This window comes from Centruroides sculpturatus, unplaced genomic scaffold, assembly GCF_000671375.1.
Source record: "Centruroides sculpturatus isolate CEXI.00-Female unplaced genomic scaffold, Cexi_2.0 scaffold121, whole genome shotgun sequence".
In the NCBI taxonomy this organism is placed as follows: domain Eukaryota; kingdom Metazoa; phylum Arthropoda; class Arachnida; order Scorpiones; family Buthidae; genus Centruroides; species Centruroides sculpturatus.
This window is the reverse complement of record NW_019384708.1, coordinates 842,747-858,745: the sequence shown is the minus strand read 5'-3', so window position 1 is coordinate 858,745 and position 15,999 is coordinate 842,747. Positions and strand designations below refer to the sequence as shown.

Here is a 15,999-nt window from a genome sequence, read left to right as displayed (position 1 = left end):
ATGTTAAAATTTTTATTTTTGAATGGAGTACAAACGTATTTCACTTAAGAATATCCGTCGTTTTTTAGGTCAGGATTACGGTGGTTAATATATTTACAGATAATACATTGCTTTTTGCCCTTGTTACTACTTAACACTTACTCTAAATAAGTAGACACATATACAGACGGACTTATCACACCAGCGAATGAGATTAATTCACAAATTTTTCAATGATAATTAACACTTTATTAATGAACTTTACAGTAATGCTGGTTCTTTTATTGGTTCTCAAAATGCATTTCGGACTATTTATTGTGTCTGAGATGCATTGTGAGTGTTCTTTATAATGTACATGTTAAAAGGTTACTTTTAAAGTTAATTACAAAGGTGTTGATTATCATTAAAGAATTTGTGAATTAATCTCATTCACTGCTGTATATGTATCTATTTATTTAGACTAAGTGTTAAATATTTACAGATATACACAGTAATGAATCGACGTTGATTTATCTTAGCTTATTTTCAGAGTGATATTAGAATTAGAATGACCACTCTCCTACTTTTCGCCCCTCACTTCCGGGCCTTATATAATTTCTTCTGATTGCATTGCTTTTTAAGCATTAGACTACTAAATAAAATAATCAAATTTTCCATCGTTATTCTTCTTCGTATTTATTATATGCTTCTGTTTGTAATTAGTTAAATGTGTTGTTTTTCATTTCAGCAATAACAATTTTTACATCAATATTTTATTATTTATAATATAAAATTCAATTTACAAAACTTTAAAAAATTCGCATTACGTGTGTTTTTACGGAAGAAAGTGGAATGACATGATGAATGTTATAAAGATTAGCCATGTTTACCTGCGCGTGTTTAATGTATCGAGAGAACGATAACAGTGTAATGGTTATAAGGATTAGCATTTTATCCACTTTACTTGATTGCACGGATTATCTTTTTTACCTCTTGTATTTTGTTTAGTGAATATCGCTTCCCTAAACAGACCATACCCGTTTTCCTTTTTACTACACAAAAACTTAATAGGGGGTATTCACGATGGGATTTCAAGCTTTTCTCGCTTTTAGAAGAGCTACTTTCTATAAAGCTATGAACGATAAAAACGCATTCCGACAGAACGGTTTGCAATCATTATTTCGTTTTTGTTGGGCCACTTTTTATTGGTTGGTATCACATTTTTGAGGAGTTTTCTCGCCATTTTTATACCACAAAAAAATTCTGATTTTTCTGTCACTTTACTACGAGGAAACTTTCCGTTAATAATAAAGGGCTCTCAACAGATGAAGAGTCCTTTAGCGCTGCACCCGGATTCCCTAATACATTTGCACATCTCTGTTCCTATAATCGAGATTTCTGATAAATTTTACTAAGGAATTTTTGGAACTTTAATTAATACTCTCCATTACTTTTCTATTTATTTTTACTTATAATAATTTATATTTATTAATAATCGTGAAATAAATAAATTTATAACTTCTTATTGTTTTGTTTTTAATATTTCACAAATAAAATGTATTAACCTAACAATTCTTACAAAAAAAAATTAAATAATAATTTAAGAAAGAAAATTAATTCTTTAAAAAGCAAATATAATTCATATGAAATTTATTTTTTTTACAGGATATTTTAGAAAATGATCAAATTAAATTAGATTGGATGTTTCGTTATTCATTAATGCATGATATAGTAAAAGTGAGTTTAAAACTTGTTTACATTCTTCTAATTTATTATATTAAATTGAAATTTTATTACATTAACTCAAGTTAAATGATGTCATGTCACTTGATTTAATTAACGTCAGAAGAGAGAATTGCTTAAAATCGAATTATTTGTCTCTTTTATTTTTTAAAAGGGTATGGCATATCTACATAACAGTGAAGTACGTTCTCACGGAAATCTTAAATCTTCAAATTGTGTGGTTGATAGTCGATTTGTTTTGAAAATTACCGATTTTGGACTTAATTCCTTGAGAATTTATGATGAGAATGAGAATGAAGATACTTATGCATATTGGAGAAGTAAGTGAAACAATATTTATTGTTTGTAATATATATAAACTAATGTTTATTTAATGAATTTTAAGTATACTTGAAGTTGGATTAGAGTCAAAATACTCGATTATCCGAATAAAAATTTATTTCTTTATTTTATAAACTTTATAATAAAATGGAAATAATGTAGATAAAAGGAAATAAAATGCAATCAATATAAATTATAAAATCGACTGACTGTAGAGATAAAACTAAATATTTTTAGCATTGAGAATGAGATTCTGAAAAACTTCAAATATATTGCTGATAAAATGTTTATACATATTGTTTTAAGCTTAAAACAATTAATAAATTTGTTTGTTAATTTACTATAAACAATATATAAGGGATCTTAATTATACATTTCATAGAAACATTCATTGTTATAAGCAATTATAGAATATTAATGAAAAGTAATATTTTTCATAAAGATATAATGAATTTTCTTTCTGTATATAATGTCTTTAATCTTTAAAAATCTAATGGGACTACTTTTTCCTTGACAAAAAATATACGACTTAATAATATATCTGGAAAATGAATACAGAAATGCAAGGAACTAACCTGTTATATGGGTAGCAAAAAATGTCCAATTTTTTAAGGCAGGTATATAGGTTAGGTTATATCCATTTTTGTTTACGTCTCATAATAACAATAGACAAGTCATAACTGAGTGCTTTTAATTCTTGGTTTCTTTTCCAAGGAGAAAGGTTGTCTTTCTTCCCTTGCTAACATGATACCTCCCGATTTGAAATTTTGAATTTTTGGTGTTTATTGATATTTCCTCTCAGCTCTATCACACGTTGTTTAGTCTAGTTTTCCAAAGATATGTTAACTCTTCTCTGTCAGTTGTATTTGGCATATGAGGAAGCGATGATAACCTGTTACCATCGAGAAAATTTGACGGTGTTAATGATCCTTCATCACAATGTCATGAGGCCAAGCAGTTCCGTTCACTAAACACTGGTAGTTCAGTCGTGGGTTCGCGCCCCGCCAGGAGAGACTGGTCACGTGGAGTTTTTCGGGTTTTCTCCAAGTCTGTAACGCCTGAATAGGGGCCAGTTACCTTTTGAAAGACCTCCTGGAAGACATCCCCCTCGGCAGATTGCCCAAATGTTGCTTTGCCTTCACAAACACAATGTCAGAATCCGTTTCTGATGAAACAATTTATACCATACATAATATAAATTACTATTTATAATTAATATTTTACTGTTGAAATATTAATAAAAGCCAATTTAATGTTCGAAAATGGAGAATAATGCTTTGAGAAAATTTTTTACGTATTCTTTGAGAAGTCAAACTATCTAACTTATTATTGATATATAAATACAGACATCCCTATTCATTGCATCTGTTTTCTTCAGATTTCGTTCGTGTATTGTTGTTAATGTTAACACCAACAAGACGTAATGAATTAAAGATGCGAGACGTAGAACAAACTGCAACGTGACGTAACTGTCGAATAACAAGTTAAACACCGTGACTATTAGAAATTAATCAAATATCAAATTCTAAGCTTTAATTTTAAAATATTTTGAAAGGTAATGTTTATACTGAAAGTATATATAAACAGAGAATTTATTAATATTAGCAAATATTTAAATTATGATTGTAGATTTTATATTCTACACGTAGACTATAGAGGATTCGTTCCCAGCCATCAATGTTTCCTGTCATTTAAAATAATTCTAATTAGTTTAGAAACACTATTCATGATGAACAAATGACATTAAATTAATAAAAGTTGTTGTTTGAATAATTCTAATTAAAACAAGCAATTATTATGACATCGTCATAATGCCGGGCTGCAATTTTTCGTCAGTGTTCTCAATTTTTTAGTATTGTCTTTGCTCTTGCACATTATACTTTCCCTGTAACAATACAGTTGTGCCGTTCATCTATCCAACTCCGTTCTAGGGTAAGTTTTTTTAATCGAAATTACGTGACTTCTGTTATAGAGCGGAAGTGTGTACGTAGTTAATTGAGACTACTGCCCTAGGATTTCCGTATCTAATCTTGGCGTTCGTCTATCTAATTCTGTTCTTGAGGTTAAGAAAGGACAGACAGACAAACAGTAGACAGCGGAAATTTATATATCTACAATTTTTTCAAATTTCAGCCCAATAAGAGATATAAAAAATTGGATATTTTTAAGGCAGGTTTATAAGTTAGAGAGGAAAAAAATTAAGTGTAGTTTACCTTTCCCAAGATTTTTACATTTTTTGGAACACTGAAACCTTGAGAAATTCAAAAAAATTGGGGATTTTTCTGTATGTGTGAATGTTAGTGTGTGGAGGCACGAATTTGTTCGTTCTCTTTTGAAGCTTAATAACTCCTATGCTTTTTCTCATAAATTTCTGAAAGTTTTCAGGGAGGTTTGCATATTATGGGGATTGATTCTGTTAAATTTTGGTGGTAAAAGGTCGAGGGATGGGGAGATAAATGTGGTCCTGTCTATCTCCAGTAGAATAGGACTTAATGACGATTTTACTCGTTATTAGCATTTACAATTTTTTTAAAAATAAAACCCACCTTTACCCTTAAAATTAAGCTTTTTGACATTTTATAATAGTTAAAAATATAAAAAAGTTTTTAATAAAATATGATAACATATGACGCAACCAAATGTTGCGGGGAAAGTTGTACAACTTGCTATTAGAATTTTTTTATACGTGTTTATTATTTATTCTCATAAAAACAGACAGACGAACGATAGGATAAATAGAAGCAAAACCGTATAATTAAGGAATATGATTTTAGTGAACCAATTGGTGATTAGTTGATTTTAAACTGTGTAGGTTTTGCTCTCTCTGAAACAAAATCCTGCGGGCTCCCTTGTTTTCCCGATGAACAAATATTTTTGTAAAGAATTTTTTTATCTGCGCCAATTGTCTCTTACTTTAGATTGTTTCTTATTATTAAAATTTATTACAAACGAGTAAAGAGTGGTTTAAATAAAACAATTATTGTCACTCTTAAAGAAGAAAGGGAAAATTATAACAGCACGTACGTTCAATTATCATTTAACAAAGAATTCTTCTGTAAAAAACAAATATCGTTACAAATTTAAGACTGAGCGAAAGATGCGATTTACATCTAACTGAAGCACAGTTATAAATACATAATTCTACAGGTGATTTATACATATAAGACTTAAACTAATCGCCGTCACAATGAACAATTTCACTTTGGGTTCTACTATTATTATTATGTTTGCGATGATTCTACAGCATTTTTTGAAGTTAAATATAAACTTTAACTATATCTAGAAATCAATTTCGGTAATGTTTCATTCCATTGTATATAATTATCATTTAATTAATTTAAAAATATAATTATTTAGGTTCCTTTTATTCATTTGTATTTTTTCTTTAGAAAATAAGATAAAATGCCTTTAGAAAATGTAAGAAAAGAGATTGCATTTGTCTAAGTAAAATATAATATTCCTTTATGTTTATAAAATACTTTAAAATGTTTCCTGGAATTTAATCGTTCGTTAACTTCAACGAATTGCTATTTTGAAATTATTTCTAAAACAATAAATAGTTTCCTAGTAAATTAAGCTTCATATTTTTAATATTTATAAACTCACTACAAGTGAAATCTCAACTGGATACTACTGGATTCATACTGTATCACAGTGGTCTTTTGTTTACAAACAGAACCGGGATTAGTCGCTCAATACACTGCCAGTAATTAGCAGCCACGCTTCTGTCATGGTATCATTCCAGGTGAATGTCTTTGGTATCTGTCTCCTGAACAAGGTGTCAGAACCTGCTCGTCATGTATATGTACCCTGACGTATTCACTGCTGTAACACCTTGTCACAGTCAGGTCAGACTAGCTATGTTAGCGGGCAATTCGACGAAACAATCGTACTGCATCCCTTATCTCGATGATGATACTATTGAATACAATCGTACCCAGCATAATTGGTTAGAAGGGCTTTTCTATACTGCGACAACGTTATAGACCGGGTTACTGAGATCGAAAGGATCACACAGTTAGCGGAAGCCTTAGGATATAAGAGAAATATTATAACGGGTATTGTTAAAAAATTTGAGAAGAATAATGATAAAGCCTCCAGACAAGGTCCATCTAAGTACACAAAATTTACATTCAACAAATATTTAGGGGAAATTATGAAGGAAATTCCAAGCGTTAAAGATTCAACGGTGATTTTGAAAAGAGCTCCCAATTTATATAAAATTCTTAGAAACGATAAAGGGGTTATTAAAAAAGAAGATAAGGCAGGTGTTTACAAGGTTCCCTACGAGAACCAGCTATTAGGAATAAAAAAAGATTACGTAGTAGTTACTACCAGAAACCTCGGGGTAAGGATTAGAGAACACAAGTATGATGCTAGAAAAGGGTCTAATACGACAATATTGGCCCAGATGGCGCAGGCCCAAGGATCCCTGGTTGGATGGGAGGAAGCGGAAGTCGTGAGGCAAGTACACTCACCAACTTTGGCGAGGACGGCCGAAAAAATGGAGATATTCAGGAGGAAACTTAAAGACGGCTGCATTAATGCTAGGGATGCGGAAGGTCTTCCCTCGGCTTGGAAATTTGCCGTTAAAAAGCTTACAAGTAGCGCATCATCTGAAATATGATATTTAATTGATTTAAAGGAAACGTAGTATTAATGTTTAGTCGTTGTAGTATATTATTTATTATTTGGTATCGTTTACAATTTATTTTTATTCTTATTAATTGTTATGTTATCAGTTTATTGATATTTTTGAATTTTTGAACTTATTGTTCCATTTATGATGTATTCCATTTTCATATATTCGAACCTGATGATGATCCGTTAAGTGGATCGAAAACGTTCGTTTTTAATAAAACTCCCTCAGCAAGCAATAAGGTGTTGGTTGCTGAGGGAGTTTTATTTGATGATTTATTTGATGACCGTTATTTGATGATACTATTTTCAAATGCCCTCATCTGTGCATGATCTGTTCGACTGCAAACTGCAAGTATGACTGACTCCAAAGAGCAGATATACTGAAAATTTTGAACGGAGTGAGCTTCTGCAAGCATTTCTAAAAGACATTTTTGGGGATTCTGAACAGTTGTAGAATTATCTGTCATGAAATCATACCACAGCTGTAAATATTTTATATATCTGTGTGGGGCGTAGATTTATGCCAAATCTTGAATATAAATGGAAATTCTATCTGAATGCATAACATTTTTATAATATGCCAATTATTAAATTTTGTATTTCATCGAGATTGTTTTATTCTGTAAAATGTTTAAATGATTTGCTTCTTATGCAATAAAGATGTATAGTGTTATGAAATATCACAAATTGATTGATCGAATGATATGCAATTACATTGCAAATAATTAGAATTGTATCTTTTTTCTTTCATAGATAAGTTGATTTAAAAACGATTTAATTAGAAATTAATTATACTATTTTACAAAATGATATACTGTATAGGATTTTTATAAACAAACATTATTAGCACGTAAATAAAAATTTCATTTTCTGAAGGCTTTTCTTCACTTTTATATGTAAATATTCTATTATTTCAAAGCTGTTATCTCACAATTTGATCGGAAAATTAAAACGGAATCTGTACAAATAAGTTTTCCGCAGTATGATTAAGCAATTTTTAATGTATGTTTGCGTATGTTAGGCTCAAACGCTGAAACTCTCATTGAGCGAAAAATCGTCCACAAAGTTCCTTTCACAAAACGTTATATGATTGAAAGAACCATAATAAAATATACGAAATTCTTCATTATCTTTTATAATTTACAGTCAAGAAGACAATTTATTGTTTGTATTGACAATTTGTTTACGAATTCTTCTTACCTTAAAATTCTAGATATACATAAAAATGTTTTATAGATTTAAGTCAAGTGAGAAATTTCTTTGTAAGTCACTTTATTAATTGAAAATTTGTTTTCCATAATGAAAATCTCACGAAGTGACCAACTCCAAACAAATTTTTATATTAATATTAGTAAAAAATAATTATAAATAAATGTTTCTGTCTTAGAAATTTAAGGCTTACTGTAAACATAAACGTAAGATTAATGAGGCTAACTATTTGTTTTTAGTATAATTCTCAATGCGGATTTGAATTTGATTTTATTCTAAATAAATAAATTTCTTACTTGTTTTCACACAGTTATTTTTAATTAAAGGGCCCCATGTACTGTACAGTGCAGTGTTGACTTGAATTAGGGAGGCCCCATCCATAAATGTATGAAATAATTATTTATTGCATTAATATGAGTAAAAAAATTGATATTTTTCTTCTAAAGTTTCTTTCGGCTTGCTTATAAAGTTTACAAATGTTATACTTACAATACAAAGACAGTCTGCTTGTATATATTCTTTACAGAAGATGACGTCTCTTAATGCATTAGATTGAATGGATGAATACACGGTAGTACAAAATAGAATTATTCGATTTCTTATGGAATAAGAGAAAAGATTACGCACAGGAAAGAATCGATCTTGTCAATTAAATTAGCATGAGAGGTCGATGATAAACAATTGATTTGCAGCAACAATACCTTTAGAAACTCTAGCTGAGAAATGCGTATTGAAAAGGAGAAATAATTAGAAATAGGGTTCAGGAAATTATTCATAATTAGTTTCAAATGATATCCAAAACAAATGTAATTACATCACGAAAAAAGAATTGAAACAGAAACACTGGGAATCGATGAAGCTTATTTTTGTTATGAATAGTTTACATTGGAACTAAAGATCGTGTAATATTATTATACCGTACTAGGGGACTTCACGTCCCCTAGTACGGTATAATAATATTACACGAGCAATTATTTATTGTGACATTGTCATAATGCCGCAAATTTTTATCATATTTTTAATATATTTAATCTAAAATATATGCTCTCCACCTCAAATTTAAGTCGTGCTGGAATCTTTCAGGGAATAAATTTTTGAATTGAAATACCGTGACTTCCGGTTTTCATCGGAAGTTCGAGTATAGTTAATTGGGGTCTCCTTTCATTCAAGTTTCCATATCTGGTGTTGTATTTCATCTATCTAGATTAAGGAAAGACATAAGTGAATTAAATTAATGTATTAATAAAGGATAATCTTTTCATTTTCGTTTTGGTCTTTTCTGAACTATTCGATACATGTGGCTTTTATTCTACACCATCTGTTTTCGATTATTTGCTCGAATTGATTAAGCTAATAGCATAGCACTATTAATTACGAAATCAATATTCAACTATCCTATTACTAAACTCTATATTTCGTAAATCAATTATCGCAATAACGTATCTTCGTGATGCAAACGAAACGTTTGTTAATAGATTAATAATTCTGCTAAATTTTCTCATATTATATTCCATATTGAAATTAATTATTGCAGTAAATTATTGTATATAGTATTAATACTTTAGCGTTTTGTTTTTAAATTACTCGTAAGTTTCTGGTTCTTCTGATATAAGTGTAATATGGCTCTTAGTGTATTAGTGTTTTTCATTAAAATGTATTCGTGCTTATATTTCCTTATGATCGAAAAAGAAAAATGCAATTGAAAATACTCTTGAAAAAACACTTGAAAAATTTCATTAAATATCATATGCTTATAAAATACATGTGATTCTTCTAATATAGAATCATCTTCATGAACGATAGTCATTCATATATGAATGTTCAAACGTTGAAACGTCTATAAAATTTCAATAGATTTTTGTAATCATAATTGTGCCTCTCTAAATTTTTTGGTGAAAACGACTGTTTTACACGAAAAGTTTTTATTTTAATTTCCCAGAATAACAGTACATAAAAATTTTTATCTACATTATGAAAACTGAGTATATCAAAAGATATACTCAGTTTTCTAATAGCTTATTGTTAAAAATGGCACTTGCGCTATGAATTTAGTACAGGCTCTATCTACAACTGCACAGAAGTTTTATGCTTTTGTATATAATTTTAAGTCTGGCGAATTACAGCTGTTTTTTATCCGAGTTCTTCCAGCTTCTCCGTAAACTCACCTTTATATTTAACAGTTTTCTTTATTTCTGTTTCTCCTGATAAGATTAAAGATAAGGATATCTTGCTGTGTAATAGAAATTTAAAAAATGATTTTCCGGTTTTAAGTTTAAAAAGTTTTTCTTTAAATATTTGATTTTATAATATACATAGATATAAAATTGAAAAAAAGGCAATTTCCTTCTAAAACAAGGAGTTTTTTTTCCTTTTAATATTGCCTGTTACCAAATACTAAATACTGTATACATTACTTTAACTTGATAAACTAAATTACGATTAAAAATTGTTATTTAAATTTTTGTTTGTACTTATTTATTAAAACTTAAAAGACATTTAAATGCTAAGAATTGTTGATTTTAATCACTTATTAGAAATATGCTTAATTTATGTAAAATATATAAAAACAATAGGTTAAGTGATATCTGAAATATAAGCTGTTACATTATATAAATCAAAAACAGTAGTATTACATAAAAAAGATATGATTGCTTTCAAAAATATTTCCTAATATTTAATATAGGTAAGTAATGAAATTAGATGATGAAAATTACTTGGAAGGATCCAAGATATTATAAATATTTCCATAATCTTATACTGTAATCCAGCGCTGTCCAACTTATCATAGCCCGCGGGCCATATTTTTTCACCAAACATTTCGGGGGCCAAGAAGGTTGATAAACCACATGACATTTGCATAGTGCTACGGTTCAGTAAGCACTAATTGGTCAGCGAGTCCGGTGTTGACGCTATAAAAAGACGACAGTTCGACACACCGGATATACGTCACTCTCGTCTAAGTTCGACTTGGGAATTTTTTTGTTCAATAATAAATGTGAATTCTTCTTCCTGGAAAAAATAAGACATTCCCTGAAAATAAGACCTAGCGCATTTTTCAGAGCAAAAATTAATATAAGACACTCTTATTTTCGGGGAAACACGGTAGTAAAATAATTGTAATATTAATAATAATAATTTAGTAACATAAATTTATTCATAGTAAAATGTACTCGCGGGCCGTAAAAATTATTTGGCGGGCCGTATACGGCCCGCGGGCCGCCAGTTGGACAGCGCTGCTGTAATCCATTATACAACCAATTATAAGGATTGGATTGGTTATATAGGACAACAAGACACGTGGGCTATCTGACTCCCAGGAGGATTTCCTACGGGAAACTGACTCCTATTTAAGTGTTTCAAGTGTGAAAAGTTCCCGGGAAACTCCACGTGACCAGCTCGTTTATGAAACACGAACCCACGACTAGCGTTCAGTTGTTTTATCCACTCGGCCACTGGTGGACACATCCCACTATAAGACGTTACGATTTCTTTTTCACGGCTGGCATATATATTCCATTATAACTGTACTAAATTTCCCATATTTTTTCTCATTTCAAACTTTATTATTATATAATTTAAATTTAATTTCAGAAACGTAACTTCGGTTTTTACATTATTGAGTTTGTAGTAAATACAAAGGCTCGCTCGACGACAATTTTACAAAAATTAAGTTAATTTATTCATAAACCAGCGATCTGCTATACTTCGTTAACGAAGCAAAAGGAATTTAATTATATTTAATGAAATAAAAGAAATTTCAACAGTTTACGGAATACATTATGTAAAATATCAAAGTTTATTTTGTCTTTTTCTCATTAAAGGAATGTAAATTCTGTTGTTAACGCGCTGTCATATTCAGACTATTCTTAAAGGCAATTATGCTTTTAATTAATACTGATAGTTGAAATTTTATAAGCAGAAAAATTTTAAAAAATAATTAGTTAAATGTATCAGAAAATTAAAAAAAAAAAAACTAGTGTTTTCTTCCTTACAACCTTGGAATAATACAAAATCAATAACGCTATCTAATGGATGAATCGGGATAAAAGGATCGAAATATTTTTAGAATAAAAAGACATCAGGTAAGAAATATACAGCTATATATCAATAGAAAATGTTCGATATACAGTAATGGATATCTTCTTTGTCCTATTATTTGTATTCCTACTTATAATAAATATGGCTAGCAATAGATTACATCATTCTATTTATTAATCAATAACTCGATTGTCTTATAGGTCAAAATTCATAATTTAAAATTTTTATTATATCAAACATTACAAACGTTATTAAAAATGAAATTAGATGTTAAATTGTTTAAAATGTCTTGAATTAATAAAGGCATCTTCAATGTTTTTGATTTTATCATAATTAATAAAAAATATACTTTTAATGTATTATATAATAAGATTATAAACATTTATAACAAATTTTTTATAATGTATATCTTAAATTTAATATTAAAAATGATAAATTTGTATAAAGTTTCTGAATAAGTATCAGGAAAATTATATGTTTTAGTACTTAGTAGACTACCTTATATTGCATAGAACGAAGTAAATCTTGAATTTGAGGCAATACCTATTGTATTGTCCTAAATTTAAGAATCTACGTAATATAAGGTACTAATACTATAGTAAAACAACAGGTATTACCTCAAATTTAAGATTCATTTCGTATTTGTAAAGGAAATTTTAAGAAAAAAGTGTTTACCTGGAAGTTTTGTTTTAAAGCCAATTAGAAAAACAAAATGATAACTTGAGGTAAATATGATTTCAAAATAAAGAATAAAAGCCTTAAAAACGTAATTAAAATAAAGAATAATAAACAACAGAAGTTTTGAAGACTTAAAAGAATTCCAAATTTAAAAAAAAATCCAAGCTTTAAGTACGAATTCTTGTGAGTTTACATTATAATATACTGTATATTTATCAATAACTTTATTAAAATTTTAAATTTAACGTTTTAAATTACAAGTAATACGTTACAGTATACACTTGTCTGTTATTTATTGAGTTATTCACATAAGTCTATCCTCTTTTTCTTCGTAATTTATACAATTTTTTATGTGAAATAATAAAGGTATACTTAAAAAAGTTTTAAAGTATTGTGATAGATTAGCTACCACAAAAAATAATTATCTGAGATCATATATTAGATGTAAGTTACTTTTGCAAATTACTTTTATCTATAAAGTCTATTCAACATAGTACAGCATCAGCAACATTGTCTTCGTTTACTGTCAATCTTACTCAACCTTACAAATTTTTAATCATTAGAAGTCGTGTTGCATCCATTTAAATTATGAAAGAATTATTAATTGTTTGTAGTTCATCTACATTCGACGATATCTTACGGTTAAATCAGTATTTAAAGTCAAAAATTACTAGAAAAATGGAACAATCTACGCTCGATTACTTCATTTTTCATACTGTATTATCATTTTTATCATTATATCTAAACGTTAATTTTTGAATATTTGTAATTAGCATAAAAAATTAAACGTAAGCTTTCCTATAAATAAAGATGATTTAATGATGTGTTTAATTAAACCAATATACGACTCATTTGAATATAAAATATTTTAATGATTAAGAACAGCAACTATTAATTTTCGATATACAAGATAACAAAACAGCTGAAAAGGACGAAATAATTTATTTTTAGTAGAATAAAATGTTTAAGACTACAGCACTTGATAATTTATATTGCATTACAGTGTTTATTGTTCGTAAAATTAAGTACAAAGAGCTATACCCAAACACAAAAAACTCTCACCAAGTTCGGATTATCGAATTTCCATTTGTCTTAGTCGAACCCAATTATTTTATATACCGGAAACGATATATGCCATTGAAATATCTTAAATATATATTGCTTTGGATATGAATAGTTTTAATTCATGGCGTTTCTTCTTATAGAATAATTTATAAAATGAAAAAGTTGTAACTATTGAAACATTATCGTTGGATCGGATTTTTTGATTTTGTTGAAATTTATTAATTGAAGAATTTAATTTTATCTAATCTATTTGATAACTAGAATATCTTTGATAATTTTTCGATGAAAGATAGAAATCCTGATAGATTTTAATGATTAAACATTTATTTTATGATAGTGATAACATGTTTTCAAATGAGAGATTTTCTTTTGCCTTGTCCACAACGGCGCGTCAAGAATTTTCAGGAGATATTGTAAAAACGTATGTCCTATTTCTGGTGGCAATGTTATGGCGTACTCAGTTGAAAATTCGGGTTTCCTATCCTTTCACTATTGGGATATTAGTTCAAATTGCATTTTTTGGAGATCAACAAGAATGCCGCATTATCGCAACGGTTTATAGAAGTTTGACTGTGCAGTACATATTTTTAATTCTTACAATTAATTTATAGTTAGTTTTTTCATCATTCCATGCACTTTTTCGATAATTCTTGTATTTTTTATTGTTCATAACTCTCTATAATTAATAAAAACTGAAATAAATTCGATTTTTCTTCAGAGCTTGGTTAACAAGAGAAGATCAGAAGTTGCTACATCAATTTTTATCTAGAAAATAACTTCTGTATCTTGAAGATTTCTTAACTAGTGATTTTGTTGATAGATTCGCGTTATTCTTTCTTAATTCTACAAGAATTGTTGATGTTTTTTCATTCATAAATAAATAATATTTTTATATTATACATTGCTAATCTCAGTGCTCAGTCTTATCATTTTCCAATTAGAGTTAAAGAATTTTATCTCTAGGTGTTCTTCATTGGAAGCGAACACTAATTATTTCTATGTAGTCTATGGATTTTGATTCTTTACCGTTTAATACTGTTTATCACTTTTTACTCTGATTTTGTAATTTAGAATTTTCGCATACAGACTAATTTTTAGGAATAATACAAAATTATGCATCTCAAAATATACCGGAAAACGGGCTAACCACGTGGAGTTTTCCGGGTTTTCTTCTCGTTAATAAGAAAAAGAATGGTCTGATGATCATCCAACAAGTAAACTGTGGCTCCCAGACTACTAGTAAAGAACAATTGTTTTACCTATTTTGTGCCAAATTACATTACAAGGCCAATACATGAATGATCTATAATATGTGATATATAAATTGAAATCAGATAAATCTGTTGCTATTGATTTAATAATACAGGGATTTATTAAATATTTATCTGACATTGCACTGAGAGTTATTCGGTGTCTTTTTATTCTAAGCACGTACATATGTCCTGGATATTGAATCAAGGTTCTCGTAATTGAAATTTTAAAGCGATCTTCTCTTCAAATGCCAATTACAAATCTCTTTTTCTTCGATAAATTTCTAACAAATTGACTACCTTTACTTAATTTTTGACTAAATTCCAGGAATATTTCTTAATTAATGTTGATTATTTGTATATTTTATAAGCAGACGTTGCGAGTGTTCTCGTGTCCGACTTCACAATAACTTTTCAATATAAACTTGAAATATTAAGTAAGAATTTATTGCAGAACGTTCGAATATGAATATAAGTAAATTATTGTTTTGTTCATTTTGAAAAATTGAGAATTAATTAAAATATTAACATCTTCTGATGTGGATAGTTATACGGTCTGAGGATAATTATCTTCATAGATGACAATAATGGAAACATTTTATAAACCTTTATGACTTTGCTATTCATGTTTTAATTATTAAAAATATAATTTTTACTTTTCCGGCTCTGTAATATAACAGAGTAAAAAATGATTCCCCAACATTTTTACATTTTTGGACTTAGGAGATCTTCAAACGTCGAGAAATGAAAAAAATTTCGGTTTTTTTTTTGTATAGATATTAGTGTATGTATCTATGTATGTGTGAGGGGTTTGTATGGGGAAACGATTTTCTTCGCCCATTTTAATTTTGAAGGTAGGAATGGGTTTTATAAAAAAATTGTAAATGCTAATAACGAGTAAAATCGTCATTAAGTCTGACCCCACACGAGATATAACACATGACTACCCTCTATCTTCCCACCTCGTCGATCTTTAATTAGTAAAATTTAACAGCAGAAATCCTCCTAATACACAAACCTTCCTGAAAAATTTTAGGAATTTTCAACAGAAAATAGGATTTATAAAAAAGAAGGGGTAAACAGAATCGTGCCCTCC

The 15,999-nt window shown here is 28.7% G+C and overlaps 1 protein-coding gene across 1 annotated transcript in view; it reads left to right on the top strand.

The window, feature by feature from the left end:
• LOC111627748 (atrial natriuretic peptide receptor 1-like) overlaps positions 1–15,999 on the top strand; it is a 331,314-nt gene that overhangs the window by 181,302 nt on the left and 134,013 nt on the right. The window contains exons 13-14 of the mRNA XM_023371378.1: positions 1,624–1,695; positions 1,856–2,021. Coding sequence (XP_023227146.1) covers positions 1,624–1,695; positions 1,856–2,021 — 238 coding nt within the window. The remainder of the gene's footprint in view (positions 1–1,623; positions 1,696–1,855; positions 2,022–15,999) is intronic.